This window comes from Carassius auratus, chromosome 17 (assembly GCF_003368295.1).
Source record: "Carassius auratus strain Wakin chromosome 17, ASM336829v1, whole genome shotgun sequence".
NCBI lineage: Eukaryota > Metazoa > Chordata > Actinopteri > Cypriniformes > Cyprinidae > Carassius > Carassius auratus.
In genome coordinates this window covers 26898994-26924479 of record NC_039259.1, presented here as the reverse complement: position 1 = coordinate 26924479, position 25486 = coordinate 26898994, and the positions used below count along the sequence as shown (strand labels likewise).

Here is a 25486-nt window from a genome sequence, read left to right as displayed (position 1 = left end):
CAGCTCGCTCCCTTCAAGCGGGTCTAAAGCGTAACTTCAGGGCAGAACCTGTGCTGTGGAGCGGACAATAGACACCCCGAACTACCAACTCCACACAAAAGAGTCGGGCTGTTTGCAGGGGGCGGATGGGGGCAGGGTCATGGGAATCACCGCCGAGCAGCTGGATTGCTTTACATGTGCAGTCGGAGAATAATAAGCATCTCGCTCACTAAGAAAATGACCAGTGAATTGGCTTTGAGATTCCGGATTAGCCACGCATTTCTCCTCCTCCTGACATCAGTGTTAGTTTGCTCAGAATGCAGATGAGCGGCCGGCGAACGAAGTGTGCTTTTTTTGTTAAGGAAAAGAGGAAGTTAAAGGGTTAAAACTGAATGTAAGGCACCTGTATTATATCTTGCATCCACATCATCCCGATTCATTTCTGTACACAGGTCTCCATCCGTGATCAATCATTCCAGGGTCACACCAATGACTTTCCATGAGTTTTCCAGCAAACCGCTGGATACAAACAACATTATTTTATAGGGATTACATTTAAAAACAGCTATGAAATAATCAAGATGAGTAAAACTAGGACCTTTATATTAACTAAAGAAACTTCCTTTATTTTTTAAGAGTCATATTTTCTTTCATTTTGAGTAGTTTTTATTTAAAAAAGTTTATATGCATTAAAATACCTGGTTTATTTACCTGGATGCATTTTTAAAAAATATTTTTATAGAGATTACACTCAAAAACTGCAATGAAATAATGAAAATAAGCAGAAATATGGAAATGATATTAACTAGCAATGTGTAAGATCTCTTAGATCTTGTTTTCTTGTATTTTGTGTAGTTTTTATGTTTTATAAAGATCTGTATAGTTGAAATATGAAGGAGCACCAAAATATGGTAGTTTGATTGAAAACTTTCTTTTTTTCATTATTTGACTTTGACTATTTGACTATTTTCAGCTATACCAAAACAAACTACTCCTTTATTTTTTTAAAAAATATGAAACCCTACGTATTAATCTCTTGAATATATTGTTTACTACACACAATTTTTTATCTACGAACAAAATTATTTAAATCTTCCATTATTTTTTCTCTCAAATAACCATCATAAAAAATACCAGATTTATTTATTTGACCAATGCATTTCCATGACATTTCACCTGAAAGGCTTTTAAAATATAATTTGAAATAGAGCAATGTAATAATCAAGCTCAGCAGAACTAGGCAATGTAGTAATTTGTTAGTCATTTTCATAACTTTCCCATTTAAAGGTACTCAGTAAATATTTGTAATATTCTGAATGTTAGCATCATTTTCAAAAAGACAAACACGATAATTCCACAGAAAACGTTGTTTAATCTACTAATAAAGATCTAGATAAAGATTGTCACATTTTCACAGCACAAACAATCAGAAGAAAGAAAGAAAGAAACAATGAAACAACGAAAGAAAGAAAGAAAGAAAGAAAGAAAGAAAGAAAGAAAGAAAGAAAGAAAGAAAGAAAGCACAAACAAACAGAATCCAAATAAATTACCAAAGAATTCAAAGGAAATCAACTCAGATTGTCATCTACATTCACTAGAGGACTTTTGTTTCCTATAAAATATGTTTTGTTTATCAAAAAAATTATATTACATCTAATGGCACTTCTACAAAGTCTATTAAAAAGTCTCAACTTATCATCTTTCATTTCACAAGTTCTGATACAGTCGAAATTTGCACAAGAAAACAAATCAATAAATATTACTTACGATTATACAGTTTCACAGTCTGAACCTTGAGAAGACAATAATGCGGTATTACTGTAAACATACAGCCGTTATTCAGAAACACATCCAAAGAGATATTATTACTGAAGATCTGAATCATCCGCCGTTCTGATGACTTCATTATTGCATTCATATATCAGCGTTTATGAATGTTAGATAGCATCAGAAATCACGAATGATACACGTTCGTCAAAACATGAAAAGGCGTATTAAAAAAAACATTCAAATGCACAAAAATCATGGAAATCGCCAGCATGTGAAATCTTCCCAGTGTTACTGAAAACATCCAAAAATGAACAAAAATGTGCAATAAAAAGAATCACGATGCATGCTTGCTTTAGTAAATGCATCATCAGAAACCTCACAATTGTGGGTGTTTCACATCGATTATTAGTCTGATAGATTTTAACTGGAAGACTGTGGAAAACTGCAGCTTTTCCCAGAGATTTCAGTCCTCCGAAACGAAATGTGATCAATACGATCCATCAAATATACAGTTAGAAATAGCAGCCTACAGTATACGAGTGTTGAATCTATCAGTGAAGTGCTCTCATATACAGCAACCGATCCAGCAAATATCACACGTCTGTAGTAAACCTTGCACCGAAACCTGCTAATAAATAACTAATCAAGTTTATCAGGACCGGTGCGACGTACAGCATAACGTAGGTTTTTAGTGCTAGTTACCGTAACTTCAAAAAACAATCGGTCGAGAAAATAATGAAGAAAAGCCCAGTGAAAGGTTTCTGGGATTCGGTCAGCAGTGCTTCGACTCGATTTCTGTTTGTAGAAATAAAATAAAACGACTTGTGTTCCAATAGATGTTCTTCTGAGACTAGTTTAAGCTTAACTAGTCCTTCATGTCCTCTTAAATCAAAACGCTAGACCCAGAGCCAGTGGCTTTAAAAGATCACGTCACTTTAAGACGGAGCTGCAGAACTGGTTTATCAGTGTGTGTGTGTGTGTGTGTGTGTGTGTGTGTGTTTTACGGTTCATCAACAATTTGATGCATTTGGGACTTTGACACGGACACGTTTTTTAACTGTTAATATTTGTGAAAATGTGCAATCTGAGGGTGCACAAAAATCGAAATATTGAGAAAAGTAGTTCTTAGCAATGCATGTTACTGATCCAAAATGAAGTTTTGATATAGCTGTGGTAGGAAATTTACTAAATATCTTCATGGAACATGATCTCTACTTAAAATCCTAATGATTTTCGGCATAAATGAAAAGTGTAGACCATGCATTGTTGTCTATAGCTACAAATATAATCACAGTTAATCACACACACGTTCAATATTAAATATATATTAGGATAAATAAATGTATTGTGTGTGCGTGTGTCAAAGTCCCAAGTTTGCTCAAACGTGTTTTACATGTGTCATTAATGAACCAATTTTCTGCCATCTGCAAAATCCTGCCTATTCTTGTTATTGATAAAAACAGGGATGTGGTTGCGCGGCTGTTATCCGATGGCGAGCGTCTTGACGAGGCCGCAGTGGAACTTGCGTATGTGTCGGTACAGATCTCCGGACTGAGTGAAGCGCCGCTCGCACCACTTACACGCGTGTGGCTTCTCTCGCGTGTGCACCACGGCGTGCCGGCTCAGATTGTGTGAGTACTGGAAGCTCTTCCCGCACTGTGCGCAGGTGTACGGCTTCTCGCCGGAGTGCGTGCGCTCGTGCCGCTTCAGCGTGTACATGCAGGAGAAGGTCTTGCCGCACTGCGAGCAGGTCGGGACGGAGCCGTCGGGCGAGAGCTTGGAGCGAACGCCGTCTTTCTCCTTGAAGTGCGAGCTGAGGTGGAGCTGGAGCACGTGTGGGCTCGGGAAGACCTTGCTGCAGAGCGGACACACGCAGACCTGCGGGAGGAGAACGCCGCTGGACGTGGAGATGTCGGAGGACGCCAGGTCGTCCTCATCCTCGCCCTCGCTGTCCCGGAGGTGGTGCTCTGGACGCACACGCAGCGCTCTCTCCTCCTCCATCAGCTCGTCGTCCGGAGCCTTGTTTTCAGCGAAGAGGGCAGTGAACCCTGTCACCACTGAACTCCCAAAGCGCTGGCTCTCCGGGCTCACCGGATCACCGTCCTCCTGCTCTGACAGCAAGTCATGTTCGTCTTTAACAAGTGGCTCGGTGCCCTGCTGCTGGCTGTCGAGGGCCAGCTGTCCCGAGACGAAGGAGGGGTGGAAGCCGTCTCGACTCGACAGAGGCTTGAAAGATAAATCCAGCGCTCGCTCCGTGTCATCCGACCTCTGGGACACCGGGACGGATGAACTACTGACATCAGCTTTTGTTTTTCCAGCTGTTCGGACACAGGCCTCGGCCTCGGCTGACACATAATTGACACCTACAAGGTCCGGGGACCCTTCGGGGTGACCGTTCGCCTTCTGCCCGCCGCAATCTGTGTCATTCTGCTCCTTATCCTTCAGCTTTCCTTTGCAGACTTTCACGATGTCGTACATGTGCAGGTAGCTGGCTGCCGCCAGGACGTCCTCCGCCGGAAGAGCGCCGAACTCCAGCTTTCCCTCGTACATGAACTCCAGCAGCAGCCCGAACGCCGGCGCCGTCACGATGTCGCTGTTCAGATGCACCACGTCTCTCTTGTCCGGCTGGTCGTGGTAGAAGAGGTGGAAGTACATGCTGCACGAGGCCAGGACGGCTCGGTGGGCTCTGAAGCGTGTGTCTCCCACCAGCACAGTGCAGTCGCAGAGGAAGCCCTGGTGTCTCTGCTGACTCAGACACTGCAGTAACTGCCGGCTGTGGTCTGGGAACTCCATGCTGATGGCGTGATCTGCCGGAAAACAGGAAAAACTGGATGTTAAGTCAACGCCGGGCGGCCATTCACAACGGTGCATCTACAGACCGCCGGAGACAAACAAAAGTAGCTGTGTGCTGCATTACAAACACAGCCCCCCAGGCACTTCTCGTATATAAAGAAGTCTGCGTGTTATTTTCCCGCAAAGCTGCTTTAGTGCATTCTGAATGCCCAACAAAAAGAGAAAAGTTTCATCTCACAGAAAAATCCGTCTAGTGCATGAAAACACACGGGAAAAAAGTTCCCAGTTGTTCTCCCGAGATGTTTGTAATGCAGCTAAAGCTACAAAAATTGACATTTTGGTGTGTTTCAAACACTGTGACCTCAGTATTGTAGTTTGGAGATACAAAAAAAGCTACTGTAAAATAATTCAACATAATGCCATACTACATTAAAAACAATTTGTACTTAAGAGACGTTTGTGACGCACAGCTGCAGTATATCGGTATATATGTCTAATGCACAACAATTATAGTCTCAAGCTACATAAAAGTGGTTTGCTTCGCTTCGAATTCAACACACAGGCCACCAAAGACCAACAAATGCAACATCATACTAAAAACACGTAGAGCTTTGAGACGCGCAGCTACAGTCTACGTGTCCAAACAAATTAATTCATTCAAGAAAGTGGATAAAAGGCAACTTGCTCAAACATTTAAGCGTGCAATCTATAAGAAATAAAAGATCGCAGACCTCAGCAGCCCGTCTAGTTTCAGCGCGCGCACAAGCGGGTCTTCGGTGAACGAGCGTGGATCCAGTCACGCGCACACAACATCTCACATCTCGAACTCAAACATGACGATCGTCATATAAACACGAGGAAAAGAACAGTTCCAGAGCACCAGCCGACTGAACGCGACCTCTCCATGTGTGTGTGTGTGTGTGTGTGTGATCTCTAGAGTCAGCTGCTCTGACATCAGCCTCAAATCTCCAGCTGTGTCTTTATGCCATATGTTCCTCTGAGGAACCTCAAACTTCTGAGTTCTTGCGTTTTAACGCGTTTAAATCGTAACACGATCCTCCTCGCTCATGTTAAAGAGTTGGAAGCGCGAGCGAGCTCGTGACAGGATACTTTTGTTTGAAAACAAACTCGCGAGAACTAGACAGCGGCGCGTTACGCGGAACTTTTACGCGCTTTAACTCCGTCTTTAACGTCTTATTTCGCTCCCGAGCGTCTCGTTAGCTGATGCACGGAGCTGTGTTAGAAACTCCGGTCTCGTGAGGAGCGGCGGCGGAACTCAGACAGCGTCGCGGATCAAAGGCGCCGCGCCGCGCAGCGATACATTGTGTCACATTCAGGTCCGCATCAAAGCGCGCACTCACCGCTGTGTCCTCAGATGGACCCGCGTGCTCTCATGGTGTGTGTGTGTGTGTGTGTGTCCAGATGTTGAGTCTGTGTTTCCGCTCCTCAGAGTCCGGTGCGCGTGAAGATCTGCGCTGCGTGTGTGTGTGTGTGTGTGTGTGTGTGTGTGTGTGTGTCAAGCAGGCTGTTAATGGTCCAGTCTCGCGATAACACCAGTGTACTGTACTTCAGGACAAACTCACACCGGGGCAGTAAGTAGCAGTGTTCACTTAAAAGACAGTGTTACTTGTTCTGCATTAATAAAAGACCAATCATTTTTGTTATATTGAGATTTTTTTTTTTTTTTTTTTTTGTCTTTGTTGCTTTGAATAAAATCATCTGTTAAATGCTTACATGTCAATATAAAATTTAATCTATTTAATGTGTTATTTCTTTTTTTATGTTTTGGGGTTTGCAGTATCTGCCTTAATTTTATTTTAATACATTTTATATCTTGAGGCATGTTAACAAATCTATTAAATTGTATTTTTATTTTGGGGGGTGGGTTTAATTACAAGCTTACACTATTTTTCTTGGTTTCTAGATTATGCATGCATTTTATATATTGTTCCTATGTGTTAAAAATATCTCAGATCTATCATTTAATATTATTGTATTTATTTTCTTTTTGTGTTTTGGGGTTTAATCACAAGTTACAATATCTGAATGTCTCAGTATACAATATATTAAGTTTTATATTCACTGATGTTTATGGGTTAATTTCAAAATTATAAATGCATTTTATATTTTGAGGTTGTGTTTAAATCATTTAGTCATGTTTTTTTGAATACGGTTTTAAATATGACATTTAACTTGTGTATTGGTTAGACGAAAAGCTGAAAATAAGATGCATTTGCAAACAAAAAGTGAGGTGAAGAGGAACTTAAACTAAAGAGTGTCACTATAAAACTCTTCTCTAGAAAATGAAGAGTTTTTGGAGAGGGCTCTAGATGTTAAAGTTATTTTTTAAGATTGCAAATTATGACAATCCTCTCAAACCGTCCAGCCTAAATGCATTCCTCTCTTTCAGTACATGTAAGTGTATAATTAGAGGCTCTTTGAGGTGCTGCCCCTCCTCCTGTGGTCTTTGTTGAGAGCGCTGATGTGTTGTGTGCTAGCAGAGCGTTTGCTGGGATCTAATCGAAGCTAATCCTGCTCTGAGCTGGAATGTCTTGGCACTGACTCGCACTACAGTCTTACTATTTTCACCCTAAAGTTACTCTGTTCCTCGTGGAGGGTGGGCGTGCTTTCATCTGAACTACATTCAATGCATGGTTTGCAACGTCTAAGACCAAGTTATTTATTTATCTGGAAACACAACACTGAAAACCAAATATTTGAAAAATAAACTTGGAAATAAAGCAAAATATTTTGTTTTCTGATTTTAAATAATAAAAAATAAAAAATATATATTTTATATAACATTACATTTTTGTAAAAATTTAGAAAAAATAAAAATAAAAATAATTTTTGATAATTGAAAAAGAAAAAATACTTCCAATTCTTTTAAATTCTTATGTGACTAATTCAATTTAAGTCATCGTTGTCACTTTTTTATTTACACTTGGAAATACAATAATGAAAATCGATAAAAACATCAGAAAAATACACTTGTAAATGAAATAAATAAACAATAAACAAAGTCACTAAAACTCATTTTACAATAATAATAAATAAAAAAAATCAAAATAATAAAAAAAAATATTTTTTATATAATATATATTTTTTTATAATTTAGAAAATAATATATTTTTTTAAATGAATGAAGACTTTTCTTTTTTAAAATGTTCAAATTCCAATGTGACTAATCAAATGTAATCAATGAATATATTAAAGAAATAAATATTAAAATAATTATTAATAAAATTAAAATAAATATTAAATATTAAAACATATTTAAACTTAAATATTTAGGATCATGGAAAAAAAATAAAACCATTTAAGATAATAATAAAAATAATTTTAAATAATTATAATAATTCATAATAATAATAATATAATTTTTATTTTTATTTGTACATTTCTCTTCATGTGCCTCTTTGTATAGACAGTCAGATTTCTCTTTCTTCCACAAAAGCTCAAGAAGCTCTTTGGATTGTCTCAAATCTCACTGGAGAACATCAGGTTTTGTTCCTGTGTCAAAAGAGACACGAAACACTGATCCATTACCAAATTCACATTCGATTAATCATAGCTTGCAATGAAAACTTTTGAGCAAATGCAAATGCAAAAAAATCCCACCCCTTGTTTATCTCCATCCCGCTTTATAACTTTTAAGCCTTCAGTTAACTAAATTCATAGCACCTGCTGAATGGGTAAATGTGAATGTGACTGAAACAAACCGGATCATGCAGTGATTTTCACACAAAAGAACTGCAGATGACACATCTTGCGAGGAGAAGCACCAGAAGAACACAGAGGGCTATTTTGGGACGGCTCTTCTATAAGAATTCTCAAACTGTTGTTGATCCTTTAGGCGCAGTGCAGACGTGAGCAGAAGCTGCAGCTGCTCAACTGTTCAGGTCACCTTCTGCCCAAACTCCAGCTGTCCAACGCTTTGAAAGGAACATCTGAAGCTTCTCTGAAGGACTGGTTAAGCAGGTCTGTTCTTACAGTGCTCTGAGGTTTGGATTTCTCTTCTACTAGTTAATATGGGCTGCTCTTTAACACTGGAGAAGGACGTTTAACTAACAATTTGATGTATAATAAACTGTTTTTTTTTTTTTTTTGGATTGCATGAAAGGTTCTTTAAGGTTATTCACACTAAGAGATAAACTGGTTCACTTAGGAAACCAAAAATGGGTCATATAAACAGATTTAGATGAAACTGCATGTCTGCAGTGAATGGGTGCCGTCAGAATAAGAGTCCAAACAGATGATAAAAACATCACAATTAATCCACAGCACTCCAGTCCATCCGTTAACATCTGACAAACTCTTATAGGACTCTCATTCTGACGGCACCCATTCACTGCAGACCATCTATTGGTGAGCAAGTGATGCAATGCTACATTTCTCCAAACTGTTGAAATGATTTTGTTATTGAAAGTGTTTTCTGAATCAACAGTAAATGGAGTAAAGGTTGTTTTGACTGACATCAGCAGTGACACAAGGATTTTTCTCTGAGTGGGATGTGAATGCAGCTCTGTTGCTGGAAGCAGGAATGTGTTTCATTCACTCGTCCGGAGAGGGAGGGAGGCTGTAGTTAGTGGACGGTGCATGTTTACGGGATACACAATGCAGGGGTTGTGCTTCATGGGACCGGAGCGTCTGAGAGCGGCTCAGAATGACGGCAAGAGCTTCTCACAGAGAGCGAGAGGAAACTTCCTGGAGGCTCATTTTTATCTGTCTGTTCTCATCAATGGCATTCCAGCCTGAGCCTCTCTTTCCCCGGACAGACAAAAGCGTCACATTCCTCTGCTGTCCTCTGGCCGGCCTGTCCATGTCATTCACACACACACACACACACACACACACACAAACACACACACACAACCAGCTTCCCAGCTCTGGATTTTCACTGAGAAATTCCCATCAAAAACAAACTCCTGACTGAGATCAGCTGAACTGATCATCTAAATATGAAACTTCTGTCATCACTTTCTTTCCTCTGTGAAAAATAAAATCACATCTAATAAAAATATATTTAAAAAAAATAAAAAATAAAATAATCAATTAATAAAATAACAAATTATTTTAACAATTATAGTTTAACTCCAGAAACACTTTGTAACAACTTCCATAGAAATTAAATATATAAATAATTTACAAAATAAAAATATAAAAAATAAATAGGAAAATATAATATTATTGATATTTAAAATAAATTCAATAACCTATGTGCACATATTATCTTTATAATACAGTAAGCAATTTTGTATACATTAAATGTTCAAATAATTAAGAATAAATGATTTATATATATATATATATATATATATATATATATATATATATATATATATATATATAATACAAATTAATTATAGAAAAAATTACAGTTTGTCTATGACTGTAAGAAATCAATTTGTGAATAAACGTGACATTTTCAGATCGATATTAATGAGAGCAGTGATCCATGTGAAAGCAAACATGTCTTCTCATAATTTAACAGATGGAGATTGTATAAACGCAACTAAAAATATGCAGTCTTGGTGGCGTAAAAATATAAGGCACTGGAGCCTTAAAAACAGAGAGGCAGAAGATAATATATTGAATGGCCTTTTGTCTGTCTAAAGCAGAGCATTTAATGGGGAATTAGAGGAAGAGCTGTTGTCTTGGCTCTTCACGGCTGAGTTCGTAGAGCAAGATGGAATCAGAATTATCACGATAATCTCACATTTTAATGCATATATTACTAACCAGTCTGTGAATAAATATAGTAAATGGTGCTGTGTGATGTGATGGGCAATGAATGAAGACCAAGGCAAACTGAATTCTGTGAGAAATTATTTTTTCACTTAATACAGTTTTTTTGTTATTTTTGTTAATTGTTATTTTTTTAAACAATTATTTTAGTAGGGACTACTAAAAGTTTATATAAATAAAGAAAATATACTTTAAATATATATATATATATATATATATATATATATATATATATATATATATATATGTGTGTGTGTGTGTGTATAAATGTATAATGTATAAATAATCTAAATAGTATTCAAATAAGCTGCTAAGTGATGAATATAAATAAATAAATAAAAAAGAAATATATAATTAAAAAAATTAAATATATTTAATTTTTTAAGTTTTTTAAATATATAATTAAAAAACAAGTAATGTAAGAAAAAGATATATATTATAAAACAAAAATATAAACTATAAAAACAACAAATAGCATTACGAAAGCATTTTTTAATGTATAATCTAACTGTCTATATTATTTTTTTACAGATTTTTTCTTTATAATGTCTTTATAAAAGTATATTTTATATAATACACACAAAGAGAGAGAGAGAGAGATCTTATATTTGTGAAATAATAAATAAATTATGGAACAAACAAGCATGTAAATGTCTCTTTTTTGACTACTCTATGTATTGAAACTCCAGTTGTGTAGTGTCAGTCTAGTATAGTGTAGTGTAGTGTATTATAGTATAGTGTAGTGTGGTGTGGTGTGGCGTAGTGTAGTGTAGTTTAGTGTCAGTATAGTATAGTGCAGTATGGTCTACTGTAGTGTAGTGTATTATAGTGTAGTGTGGTGTGGTGTAGTGTAATATAGTATAGTGTAGTATATTGTCAGTCTAGTATAGTGTAGTGTAGTGTATTATAGTGTAGTGTGGTGTGGTATAGTGTCAGTGTAGTGTAATGCCACTGTAGTATAGTGTAATGTAGTGTAGTGTCAGTATAGTATAGTGTAGTATAGTGTAGTGTCACTGTAGTGTAGTGTCAGTATAGTATAGTGTCAGTATAGTATAGTGTAGTATAGTGTCACTGTAGTGTAGTGTAGTGTAGTGTAGTGTCAGTATAGTGTAGTGTCAGTATAGTATAGTGTCAGTATAGTATAGTGTAGTATAGTGTCACTGTAGTGTAGTGTAGTGTAGTGTAGTGTCAGTATAGTGTAGTGTCAGTATAGTATAGTGTAGTATAGTGTCACTGTAGTGTAGTGTAGTGTAGTGTAGTGTCAGTATAGTGTAGTGTCAGTATAGTATAGTGTAGTATAGTGTCACTGTAGTGTAGTGTAGTGTAGTGTAGTGTCTGTATAGTGTAGTGTAGTGTAGGGCTGTCAGTTTTAGTTTGAAAATTGATTGCACAATCGATCAGACCATTCAAAAAAAGTTTCGAAAATGAAAATAGGGAATTGATTTTAACCAAATATGTACAGTATTAATTATTAAATCAGAATCAGAATCAGAATCAGATTCAGATTCAGATTCAGATTCAGAAGAATAATAAAACAATTAAAAAATATAGATGTAACAAAACTCACAAACAAGCAGAAAAAAAGAATTCCGAAAGTGCAGTATGCGTTGCGAAAGCTAGACAGAAAATACCAGCAATTTTACACGCCTATAAGACCCAGTGACCTCTTGTGCTGAGTACACACCAAACGCAAAAAGAGCATCTGGCGCGAATTATTTCAATGTTAAGTCAATGTAAAGACGCGTTTACGCAGACGCGAATTCGCGTCATTCGTGCATCTAGTTACAAGAGATTCTGAGTTATGATAAGGACCGTAACAAGCTGACAGCGACCGGCTTTTGTGATGGAACATTGGCAGTACTACCCCCACCTTGTGCAGCTGTACCCGAGTGTCCCTGGGACATCAGTGCGGTCGGAGCGCGTCTTCTCAACAGCTGGACATATAGCGAATAAAAAACAATCTGCTCTGGACCCCGAAAATGTTGATCGACTTGTTTTCCTGTCCAATAAATTTGTAATGGCCCTAGCCTTTTTGCGCATTTTACCTGCCTAGTGCTGCCTAGACTAAATGTCGGTTACGTTCAATAAAAAAAACACACACATGGCATGTTCTCAAGTCCATTTAAAGTTAATTTTTTTGAACAGTTGTTTGAATTGGATTGAATCATTATTTAAAATAATCTTTGAGGTTTTTGAAATGCCTAAATCAAGCCTGAAGCCTGAAGTGATGTTTTTCTTTTGTTATGGCAGCCTTCCCCTCTGCATATATATTTTTTTGGGAATGTTGCACTCCCTGTTGCTGTTTGCTATTCTGCACGAAACTTCATGCCCATAAATAAGAAATATTGCTGACTTGTCCGTTTCCAGCGCTCTCTTTACGTTCGTCCGTTATTTGACTTTGAAAAAGGAAACATCATTTTTTTTTAGACATGGAAAAAAATTTCACAAAAGTGACAGCCCTAGTGTAGCGTAGTGTCAGTATAGTGTAGTTTAGTATAGTGTCAGTATAGTGTAGTGTAGTGTCACTGTAGTGTAGTGTAGTGTCAGTATAGTGTAGTGTCACTGTAGTGTAGTGTAGTGTCAGTATAGTGTAGTGTAGTGTAGTGTCACTGTAGTGTAGTGTAGTGTCAGTATAGTGTAGTGTCACTGTAGTGTAGTGTCAGTATAGTGTAGTGTAGTGTAGTATAGTGTAGTGTCAGTATAGTGTAGTGTCACTGTAGTGTAGTGTCAGTATAGTGTAGTGTCACTGTAGTGTAGTGTCAGTATAGTGTAGTGTCACTGTAGTGTAGTGTCAGTATAGTATAGTGTAGTGTAGTATAGTGTAGTGTCAGTATAGTAGTGTAGTAAAGTCGCTGGCTGGCGGGCTCTAGGACCCAGCGTGACTCTCTCTCCGGACTCTCTCCGCGGGCTGGAGTCTCTCTCTGTGGGGAGTGCAGTGGAGGAGAGGCGAGGACACGCTCGTGCTCATCAAAACACTTTTACCTGTTTTCCGCGGGATTAAAGTAGCACCCGAAGCAGCGAGCTCCTCCACAGCAATGCGCCGGAGCCCTCAGTGAAACCCATCTCGGTAAAGTCTCTCTCCATTCAGTTTGATGTCAGCTATTGAAGCTCAAAAGGATGCAGTTATTTCTTTCAGAGGCCTAAAATAAAAGCCATTAACTGTCAAATGAAAGCGCTCCACTCGGGGTGAATGAAGGCACTAGTTTATCTGCTGTTTAAAGCGGTCATCTCTAGTTTAGGAAGCGCTGGAGTGTCTTTATTCGGCTCTTTATTCATCTTCAGTTGTTACTTTGTGTCATCTTAAGCGCGCGCACGCGCAGGCCCAAAGCCACAATGTTACAATTTTTAAATGTTGCAATGTTCGAATGTGTCAGTGTTTCTGTCGCTATTCTCTGCCCGTTCTGTGTGTGTACGTGACAGTCCTGCTGTGTTTACAGACGACATGTGCCTAACAGACTGTCTCTATCTCTCTGCTCATATTTTATCACACTGTAATCTGAGGTGCTTGTGTTTATGTCTAAACACATATTACCATAGTACTACCATATTGTTTAGAGCATTGGATGAATATGGAAATGGAATACTGGATAGATGAATTCTAATGTTAGAGTCTATCTGTGAGATGTCAGATGACTGGAGCTGAAGATGCTGACAGTATAATGAGAGGATACACACTCACACAAGCGCTGCTTCAGCTGATCTGTGCTTCTGTGCTGTGACTTCATCTAATCATGATGGATCTTGTTTACTTCAGGCTTGTCTGGTCTTTGATTCTTGATTGTTTTTGATTGTAGGTTATGTGGAGCACTGGGTTGGGTGTACACTACCAGAGTTCACACACACACACACACACACACACACACACCTACTCACATTTTAGAGGAATAGTGAAGTCATGTAATCTTTAGGAAAGCATGTGACACAACTTCATAAAATTCATCCTTCTGCTTCAAATAGTACATAATAATAATAATAATAATAATAATAATAATAATGTAAATTATGGAAAGAAACTGTATATGTACTATCTTTAAATTGTACATGAAAAAGTCTGTTTATAAAAATGTGTAAATGTATCAATTATTGCATGTGTGTGTGTGTGTGTGTGTATATTTAGAACGTTTTTGTAGATTTTTTTATGTAATATAACAAATACATATATTAAATCATTATACATAGAATTGTATAATGTTTATAATATATAAATAGTACATGCAAATTAATTGTAACATATATTTACATAATGCAAGTTTTCATCATAACTTGTTGATGTAAAGATAAAACAAACAGAAAGATATATTTAAAGATGTATTAGAGATAGTTTATTTATCTCTCTAAGTTTTAAAATATTTAAATAGTCCAAAAAAAACAAAAACATATATATTTAATAAATGCAAGTTTATATTATTATACACTTTTGTATATATAGGCCTACATTTCTGGTGTACTTGGATAAAAAACAGTAAAGTGTGAGTGTTTATAACAGAGCATGTTAAACTCCTCGTCATGTGACCTGTGGGCGGATGAGGGATGAACTGCTGGAAGATGCTAAGGGAATGTTTTACATTCTTCTGCGAGACTATTTGAGTTCCTTGGGGTCTCGCTGATGCAGATGTGCCACCAGGAACATGGAGAATGTGGAGAATATGCTGAAACTGGCTCGGACACCATCATATGTCTGGCCTTGCCTGCTTGTTTGAGTCTGATTGGAGAGATCACACTTCTGGAAACTTCACAGTGTAGAGTCAAGTGTAGTAGATTGAGCGTGGGCTTGGAGAACAGAAGCAGAGGTGTTTAATATGAGTCTGTTTATCCACACATGTCTTCCTCATGTGTGCGCCTGAACGTGTGTCTCTCGTTTGCATTGAATGGAGCCGGAGTTTACAGACGGTAGCAGAATCGTGAATGATTTTAATCAGGGAGGGACGACGAGCGAAGGGCTCCAGGCCCCGCAGATCATGTGACCCTGAGCGGGGTATTGGGTTCATTCAGACTGCTGGATCTGGCTGTATGCCATGCACTCGCTCTGTGTGTGTGTGTGTGTGTGTGTGTGTGTGTGTGTACTGTCGCAGTAAAAGCACTCGGCTCATGTTGAGAAAACAGGTCCGGGTTTGCTGCTCAGGGCCAAAACATACTCGCTTCTGTCTTTAATTTTGTATCCCGTGCATCGCTTATTTTTATTTAAAAAAATGTAATAATAAAATGATGCAACTGTTTAAATTGTAAAAGTATTTTAAATGATGTGATTAAAAACATGGCAACTATTTAAACTATAAAACATAGTTTACCAAAAGTAATTCTTAAAAAAAACATTTTGTGTTACATTTTTGACATACTATATTTATTTTTCAATAATTGAAAATTTTAATAGTTAAAAACGTAAAATAATAAAAAACGTACATTTTGTATACAATTTACACACACACACACACATATATATATATATATAAATTCTTTTTTTCAATAATTGTGTGTTTGCCATATATCTGTATTTTGTTTTTGACTGTAATAAATTAATTCAAATTCAGTTTCTTATTTTTATTTTGCTTCCTATTTTTCATGATATCAAGTAACACACGAACCAAACATTACGATTTAATTCTACAATTATATCACCGCTTAAATTGTAAAAGTTTTTTATCCACTAATTGTGTGCCCTAAATATTTTGATATATCATATATTATCAGTTATAAATAAAAAAAATAGAAATAAGTTATAAATATTTAATAATTTCATATTTAATCATAATTTCCGAAACTTCTAAGTCAAAAAGCGTTTCAAAGTAAATCGTTTTTGTTAGTGTACACTGCACTTTTCGAAGACTTTAGGAGTAGAAAATACTTTTTCATGTTCTTCTCAATTATTTCCTAGCTTTTTCAATTATAGCGCACCTATTTATTCTTTCATTTTTTCTTTCTAAATGTATGACGGTGCTAGTAGGAAGCTGTCTATGTAGGCGGCACCCAGTCACTTACTAACTCCGTCTGAACTTCACTTATTGTAAATAAAAGAGTTTCTGTAAAGCAAGCAGTCGGTGGTCAACACGTTTGTGTTTATTTACGATGGTGCCAACTTTTAAAGTCGTCTTCCTTTAGCACAGGAAGTGGTGGCTTCTGCACGGAGCGTGATACTTTGTCACATTATCTCTGCGCTGAGTGTCTGTCATGCAGAAGCAGTTGTTGTGGAGAGTGAATTGTAATAATTTGATTTGCTGATTGACTCGGAGCGAATCGAAAGTGTGTCAGTGAGGTTTTATAAAAAGGATCAGTGCAGTCTGAATTCTGAAGACTGTTACACATTTAGTTGTTTGTCAGGTTATAGCACCTTTTGTGAAGTTTTGTCACACTGATTTCAAGGGTTGAATCACTTAATGACAGTTTATTAGTATTTGCAGATACAAAGCACTTAACAAAGAAATGCGTATACTCTGTCTTTCAGAAGTTTGATTTGTTAATGTTTAAGAAAGACGTCTCCTCTGCTAATCAAGGCTGCTTTTATTAGATCAAAAATACAGTAATATTTATTACAATTTAAAACACGTTTTCTATGTGAATATCTGTTAAAGTCTAATTTATTCCTGTGCTCAAAGCTGTATTTTCAGCATCGTTCCTGAAGTCTTCAGTGTCACATGATCTTCAGAAATCATGAAAATATTCTGATTTGAAACATTTCTGATTATTATCCATGTCGAAAAATTGTGGAAACTGTGATGCATTGTTTTTCGGGATTCACAGTTGAACAGAAAGTTGAAAAGAACGGCGTTTATGTGAAATGGAAATCTTCTGTAACATTATAAGTGTCTTTACTGTCACTTTTCATCAATTTAATGCGTCCTTGATGATTAAAAGTATTGAAAAGTAAAACAAAAGTTTAAATTCTCATTATAAATATCAGTCTTTTGAATTCAATTGGACTTTCTACAAATTAATTTCATCATACGTTCAATGTACTTAAAAAAAAAAAATTAGTTGTTTTAGATGATCAACTAACAGAGCCGGAGTCTTATAACCATAATCAAATAGAATTATTATTGTCTAGAAAGTGTTTCTGTGTTTATTAGTTCCCCAGAGCCTTTAAAGGAACAGTCCACCCAAACATAGTTGTTCCAAACCTTTATTAGTTTGTTTCTTCTGCTTATTTGAAAGAAGATATTTTGAAGAATGTTGCCGACCAAAGAGTTTTTAGTCCTCTTTGACTTTCCTTTGATTTAAGTTGTCATTTTGAGTGAACTGTCCCTTTAAATGTTTAGTTGTGATGAACAAGTCTAAGTTGTTTTTAAACACACCCTCCCGCAGGTGAAGAGGCTTTACGCTGGCCGGAGCGAAGGATTCGGCAGATCTGGAGAGACTGACGGTCTGCCGCTGGAGAACATGACGAGCGATGTGGTGATCGTGAAGGAGGGATGGCTCCACAAGCGAGGTGCGTTCACTCTTAAGCACGTATCGATCGGCTCTGATAGCGTGCCGAACATTAGCTTTGATCGCCTGGAGGCAGAGCGAGAACAGAGCGGCTCACAGTAGCTCAAACACTTTCCCTTCAGGCTGTTTTCACACACAGACGGCAGAAGCCCTTGTAAACAAGTCACTAACACATCAAGAGTTCATGACGAATCAACAGTCGTTTGATCGCCTGAATCTGGACTTTCCCTCAAAGCTTTGGGACATTTTGAGTCTATGTTTCTAAACACCTACACAATCCTTTAAAGTCCACATGATCAGAAATCCACCCGGTTTACTCTCTGTGTTACTGAAAGTGATTCATAAGTGATGTTATCCAAAAGACAAAATGTGTTGTTAAGATCAGTAAATGCATGCGCTAACATGAACTGACGATGAGCAATATATAAAGCGTTTAGTAATGTTAGTAAAAGTATAATTGTGCATGTTAGTTAACAGTGTATTCATTAGCTTTATTGCATTTTAATAATGTATTATTAAATGTGAAAATTATAATAGTAAATTCATTAATAAACAATACATTTATAATAATTAATATATGGATAAAATGCTACTAAAATTATTAATATAGTAGTAATTATATAAATTATTCAAAATTAAATTGCAGTGTTATTATAGTTGACTGTGAAAATAAGCTATTTATAAATATTATTTATATATACAGTGTGTTAATTTATTTTTATTTTATTTTATAGTCTTGAGTCTATGGGGGTATATTTGTAGCAATATCCAAAAAACACATTCTATTAGTCAAAATTATAGATTTTTCTTTTATGCAAAAAATCATTAGGATATTAAGTAAAGATCATGTTCCATGAAGATATTTAGTAAATGATCTACCGTAAATATATCAAAACTTAATTTTTTATTATTAATATGCATTGCTAAGAACTTAATTTGAACAACTTTAAAGATGATTTTCTCAATATTTAGATTGTTTTGCTCCTTCAGATTCCAGATTTTCAAATAGTTGTATCTCAGACAAATATTGTCCTCCGAACAAACCACACATCAATGGAGAGATGATTTATTCAGCTTTCAGAAGATGTATAAATCTCAATTTCAAAAAAATTGACACAAGGATCTTTGAGGCTGATCACAGAAAGAAGTATCTGCCGATATCGATCACCGATACCGATTTTTTTTAAAGGCTTCTTTTTATCATTTATAGCTATATACATTGATACTCCAATCAGGATTTTTAGAAATGTATTCAGGGCCTGAATTTCATTTTTGAAAATGGGGGAATTCCCCGTCTTACTGACTCTTACTGATCCATGGCTGTTTACCACAAAGAAACAAACACAACATTTATGCATTTTTTTTAATTCAAATTCAAACATTGTCTCTAAAAAAAGCTTTTTCATCATTGCTGTTAATTTTACACAGTACAGTACAATCTTTAATAGACATGTTTAAACACATTATTCAATACTTTCACTTTTGCATTTACTTCTAGATTTATATATTAATTTTCTCAAGCAAGTGGCAAAACATTTAAACTACTTTTCTTACATTATCACAAACTTACCATTGACCGATATTATCAGCTCTACTGCCTTTCCTTTTTTTGAAATATTTCTAAGTAATCCTGCCGTTAATAAAGAACTTTGTTTTTCTTCCTCCACGAGTGCCATCTTATTGCATCTGAAAGTACTCTTTCCCTTTAAACCTAGCCAAAAAGACTGTGCCACTGCAGGTCATGCCAAACATCTCAGCTTGAGATCGGCCTTTTTAGAGACAATTATCGGCCGACTGTAATCGGTAGCCGATATATCGGATCACCCCTTGACTGTGAAACACTGTTCTGCTGCACGTCATGCCAAACCTTTCACTGAAGGCACTGCGTCATCAGCTTGAGATCTGCCTTTTTAGAGACCGTCGATCAATCATCCCAAAGCAATTATCGGTATCGGTAGCCGATAAATCGGATCACCCCTATTTAAGACTGTGCTCCAGGGTCACATATAATTTAAAAGCATTTGTTATGTAAGTATACATATAATTGTTCAGGTTCACAGTGCATTTAATTTCAATTTATTGCATTTTAGTAATGTATTATTAAATGCCAAAATATTACTACTAATAATTATAATAATGCATGAATAATAAGTAAATGCATTTATTACATATATAACTTAATAAAAATTGCTATAAATATTAATCATATAAATTCATTCTAATGCTTTAGAAGTATTTTTCATTTCTGGGTTACTACACTTAACCAAACTGTAATTAAAATTGAAACCGTTAAACAATGTTTTTGTCGGAATTACATCACAAATGGTTTACGTGGAGCGTTTCCCCTTTAAATGACTGCTCTAGATTGGGAGGTGATCAAACAGTGTGACTCTTTCTGTCAGTGCTGAGGTTTGTGTGTGTGTGTGTGTGTTTGTGTGTGTGTGTGTGAATGTACTTTCTGTGGTGATCAGCTACATGTCACAGATACAGTTATTCAGGGAGGTGTATTGTGATGGAAACTGCCACAAATGCATGAGAGTGATTTACATGATCGGTTTCAATCTCTCTTGCACTGTTCGCTTTGATTTTGTCTCATAGAAACGTCCGCACTGAGATTATTATGTAGATGATGATTTAGCTTGTTCGTTCATTGACCTTTAGAAATGCATAAAATCGGTATTAAATGAAAAATCAATATATTTAGTTTTTAGTCTTATTGTGAATGACTCATACATGTTTAAAATTGTACCTTTTTACTTTTAATTTATTTTTAATAATTGTAAAAAATGAATACAGGTTTTTTTTTTCAATTTAAATAATCTAAATATATAACTATTTTAAAAAATGTCTAAAAAGTTGATTTGCTGCTTCATTTATTGAACTGTTGGAAATTATATGAATATAATATATATTTTTAATGCATGTTAATAGACTTTGCAAGTACTTTTAATTAATTTTCAATTTGTTATTTTTTATAATTAAAATAACATTTTTTACATTTAAAACTTTTTGAGATTAAAATATTCCAAATCTTTCATAATTAATATATATATATATATATATATATATATATATATATATATATATATATATATATATATATATATATATATATATATATATATATATATAATGAGTCTTCTAGTTAAACACTTTTCTGATGCATATTGTGAACAATTTATGGATATTTTAACATTTTGAAAATTATTTTTATTATTGACATACTTCTCTCTAGTGACATATGCCAGATTTCTCCAGTCACTTAATTTGCATAAACCCCGCCTTTCTTACAATCAATATCAGATCCGTCTCCATTTTTAGTATATGAGGTGCTTTTAGCAACATTTCTGTGCATGCATGTTGAATGATCTGGTACCACATCCACCCTGCTAACCAGATCTTCTGTTCAGAGACACAAACGGTGGCATGTGTGATGGTTTTAGCAGAAGATCCACTCACTGTCAAGTCAGACGGCCGTCTGGTTAACCAGAACAGGAAACAGAGAGGAGGTGGTGAAGGGGAAGGACCGTTATTTAGATCTCAGCGGCTGATACTGAAAAATGTGAATGGAGGGTCTGCAGGGACGGGAAGTGTGTTTTGGCTCTTTGACTTTTCACTGTAAAACCGAACTGTTTAAACTAATTAAATGAAATGAGTTATCTTGGTATTTTGGTATTTAAAGGTGTTTCTTTCATGTTGAAGTTTTGTAGGGTTTTTTTTTTTTTTTTGAAAGCATGAGAAGAGAAGCCACAATGTGTCTCAAAAATTATCATATTATTCTGATTTCTGAAGATCATGTGACACTGAAGACTGGAGGAATGATGCTGAAAATACAGCGGAGCATCACAGAAATAAATTACACTTTAACACAGATTCACATAGAAATTGCTGTTTTTAAATCATAATAATATTTAACATTTTTAACAGTTTTTCCTGTGTTTTTAAACACGTAAATGTAGCCTAAGTGAGCAAAAGAGTGTTCTTTAAAAAACATTAAAGACTCCCCCCGACCCCGAATTTTGAATGGTTGTGTAAAATGTAAATATATATATATTTAATGTATTTCCAGATTTATTTGGTATCGTTTCAGTCTGAAATCCTTGTACACACACACACACTCAAATGGGACTGTCTGTGTGTTTTGATTGGACGGCGTCTGTCCCTCTCGGCCGGAATAAAAGGCTTCTGGTGGACGGGTGAAGATGTCACGTCACTGTCAGCTCACCTTTGCCTCCGTCTGCCATCACACAGACGGCTTGTTTAGTGCATCTGACCCGTCTCGATGCCCGCTGTCCAGAGACAACACACACTCTGAGTTTAATATGACGGTGTGGAATCTGACAGCTTCCGTCCAGCTCGAGATGCTGGAGGAATGTGCGATTTGAGCTCTTCTAGTCTCATGAACATACCAAAGTGCGGTTCTTCAGTGTTTCTGTCTTGTTTTACAGTGCAGACATCTAAACATTCTTAAATCAAGATGCATTGACTTAAGATTAGATACTTAAGAGACCTTGTTCTCTGAGTAACATGAAGTAAGTTTATACGACAAATCGGTTTGTTTTCTCTTTGAATTAAGTTGATTTTTCTGACCAAACTGGCAAGTCCAAACATCTGAAAAAACATCACCATAATCCACAGCACTCCAGTCCATCAGTGAACATCTGGAGAGGACAAAAGATGAAACAAATCCAGCATATTAAGAGTTTTTAACCAAATACATAATCTATAATCAATAATTCACTGCAGAGCATCCATTGATGAGACACTGATGCAGTGCTACATTTCTACAAACCTGATGAAAAAACACACTCAAACTCACGTCTTGGATTATCTGAGGGTGAGCACATTTTTTGTGAACTATTCCTTTAAGCATAAACTCACTTTATTTTGATGAATTTCTCAGAAAAAATAAATACATACATTTTGCATTAGTAGATGCTTGATTTAAGATTGTTTAGATATTTGTACTCTGAAACCGGACTAAAAATATGGAGGAAGAAGCGCTTTTGTGGCGTTTCAAGGGATTTTGAGACAGAATGGCAACTTTTTTGTAAGTTGTTGTCAAGACAGCTGCGTAGAAATTAAAACGTTCTTAACGTGAAGTATTTTTACAATAGCTGTACCAAACCCATTGTGAATCCATCAAGATCATTTTTGTTAAAGCACTGGTTCATGTCCACACTCCACAGTTTAATTAAGCTTGATTGGATTGGTAAATATTTAAAGTTCACCCTATTTTTCCTGAAATTATACTCTTATCAGTTATTCGCCCCTTAAACAAAAGGAGATATTTAGATGTTCACGCTGCTTTTTTAATGCACTTAAAAATAATACCGTGTCCAGGAGCTGTCACAATCCAAATAGGACAAAGAGGCACCATAAAAGCACCCCAAATAGTCCATAATTAGCTGAATATTCAGTTTTTGATTAACTATTTCTAAAATGCATTGCATCCATAGGTTTGATTCTCAGAGAATGCATGAACCGAGTGCATGGATGTAAATGCTATTAGAGAGGCTTTAGGACTCATTAGGACAGAGAAGATGCATTTCTGTTCCACCAGTAGTATCTTGGGTGTATTGTTTGAATATAATGAGAGATTTCTGGTTTTTATCTCAGTGATGGTTCCTCTATGAATCCAGGTCGTTGTGCACGTCTATAAATATAGTTTAACAGCAGCAGCCGAGGGATTTCATCCGGGTTAAAAGAAGATTCAAAGTTTGTTATAGTCTGCATTCAGTTCTCCAGCTACGGAAACACACCATAAACGGCATCGACCTCACAATCCCTGTACCAGAAGAAGGTCACACTCTAGATCTGAGAGTGACCTGGTGCTTTTGTTTCCTTCATTAAAACATCATCAGCCTCCTGATTCTGCTTTGATGTGTTCATGTGTGTTTGCTGAAAACTTTTCTTTTGTGACACTTTTTTTGTACAGCCACAGGGTTTGTAAGTACAAATCTCTTTAGTGTTTTCAGACGTTCTGTAGGTCTGTTTTGTCTGTCAGAGCTCTCTGTGTATCAACAGAGTGTTGTAAGTGTTTGTCTGGGTGTTGCTATGATTCTAGAGTGTTATAAGTGGTTGCCAGGGTGTTGCTATGATGCTAGAGTGTTGTTAGTGGTTGTCTTGGTGTTGCTATGATACTAGAGTGTTATAAGTGGTTGTCTGGGTGTTGCTATGATTCTAGAGTGTTGTGAGTGGTTGTCTGGGTGTTGCTATGATTCTAGAGTGTTGTGAGTGGTTGTCTGGGTGTTGCTATGATACTAGAGTGTTATAAGTGGTTGTCTGGGTGTTGCTATGATTCTAGAGTGTTGTGAGTGTTTGTCTGGGTGTTGCTATGATTCTAGAGTGTTGTGAGTGGTTGTCTGGGTGTTGCTATGATACTAGAGTGTTATAAGTGGTTGTCTGGGTGTTGCTATGATTCTAGAGTGTTGTGAGTGGTTGTCTGGGTGTTGCTATGATTCTAGAGTGTTGTGAGTGTTTGTCTGGGTGTTGCTATGATTCTAGAGTGTTGTGAGTGGTTGTCTGGGTGTTGCTATGATACTAGAGTGTTATAAGTGGTTGTCTGGGTGTTGCTATGATTCTAGAGTGTTGTGAGTGGTTGTCTGGGTGTTGCTATGATTTTAGAGTGTTGTGAGTGGTTGTCTGGGTGTTGCTATGATACTAGAGTGTTATAAGTGGTTGTCTGGGTGTTGCTATGATTCTAGAGTGTTGTGAGTGGTTGTCTGGGTGTTGCTATGATTCTAGAGTGTTGTGAGTGGTTGTCTGGGTGTTGCTATGATACTAGAGTGTTATAAGTGGTTGTCTGGGTGTTGCTATGATTCTAGAGTGTTGTGAGTGGTTGTCTGGGTGTTGCTATGATTCTAGAGTGTTGTGAGTGGTTGTCTGGGTGTTGCTATGATACTAGAGTGTTATACGTGGTTGTCTGGGTGTTGCTATGATTCTAGAGTGTTGTGAGTGGTTGTCTGGGTGTTGCTAGGATGCTAGAGTTTTAAAAGTGGTTGTCTGGGTGTTGCTATGATTCTAGACTGTTGTGAGTGGTTGTCTGGGTGTTGCTATGATTCTAGAGTGTTGTGAGTGGTTGTCTGGGCGTTGCTAGGATGCTAGAGTTTTATAAGTGGTTGTCTGGGTGTTGCCATGATTATAGAGTGTGTTGAGTGGTTGTCTGGGTGTTGCTAGGATGCTAGAGTGTTATAAGTGGTTGTCTGGGTGTTGCTATGATACTAGAGTGTTATAAGTGGTTGTCTGGGTGTTGCTATGATTCTAGAGTGTTGTGAGTGGTTGTCTGGGTGTTGCTATTATTTTAGAGTGTTGTGAGTGGTTGTCTGGGTGTTGCTATGATTTTAGAGTGTTGTGAGTGGTTGTCTGGGTGTTGCTATGATACTAGAGTGTTATAAGTGGTTGTCTGGGTGTTGCTATGATTCTAGAGTGTTGTGAGTTGTTGTCTGGGTGTTGCTATGATTCTAGAGTGTTGTGAGTGGTTGTCTGGGTGTTGCTATGATACTAGAGTGTTATAAGTGGTTGTCTGGGTGTTGCTATGATTCTAGAGTGTTGTGAGTGGTTGTCTGGGTGTTGCTATGATTCTAGAGTGTTGTGAGTGGTTGTCTGGGTGTTGCTATGATACTAGAGTGTTATACGTGGTTGTCTGGGTGTTGCTATGATTCTAGAGTGTTGTGAGTGGTTGTCTGGGTGTTGCTAGGATGCTAGAGTTTTAAAAGTGGTTGTCTGGGTGTTGCTATGATTCTAGACTGTTGTGAGTGGTTGTCTGGGTGTTGCT

At 36.6% G+C, this 25486-nt stretch overlaps 2 protein-coding genes across 3 annotated transcripts in view; one reads left to right on the top strand and one right to left on the bottom strand.

The window, feature by feature from the left end:
- Positions 1-2456: 2456 nt before the first annotated feature.
- On the bottom strand, positions 2457-6039 carry LOC113117804 (zinc finger and BTB domain-containing protein 18.2-like). 2 transcript variants are annotated; one of them, XM_026286731.1, is made up of 2 exons: positions 5904-6039; positions 2457-4556 (listed from the first exon to the last, which is right to left on the bottom strand). In XM_026286731.1, exon 2 carries the CDS (start codon positions 4540-4542, stop codon positions 3232-3234), a length of 1311 nt encoding a protein of 436 aa, XP_026142516.1. In that variant the 5' UTR covers positions 4543-4556; positions 5904-6039; the 3' UTR covers positions 2457-3231. The 2 variants fall into 2 exon arrangements, with proteins under 2 accessions (XP_026142516.1, XP_026142517.1); XM_026286732.1 differs by lacking the exon at positions 5904-6039 and adding an exon at positions 5274-5884.
- A 7145-nt stretch (positions 6040-13184) lies between these two features.
- Positions 13185-25486, top strand: part of LOC113117811 (RAC-alpha serine/threonine-protein kinase-like) — a 36372-nt gene continuing 24070 nt past the window's right edge. The window contains exons 1-2 of the mRNA XM_026286738.1: positions 13185-13357; positions 17587-17710. Coding sequence (XP_026142523.1) covers positions 17662-17710 — 49 coding nt within the window. The 5' untranslated portion in view covers positions 13185-13357; positions 17587-17661. The remainder of the gene's footprint in view (positions 13358-17586; positions 17711-25486) is intronic.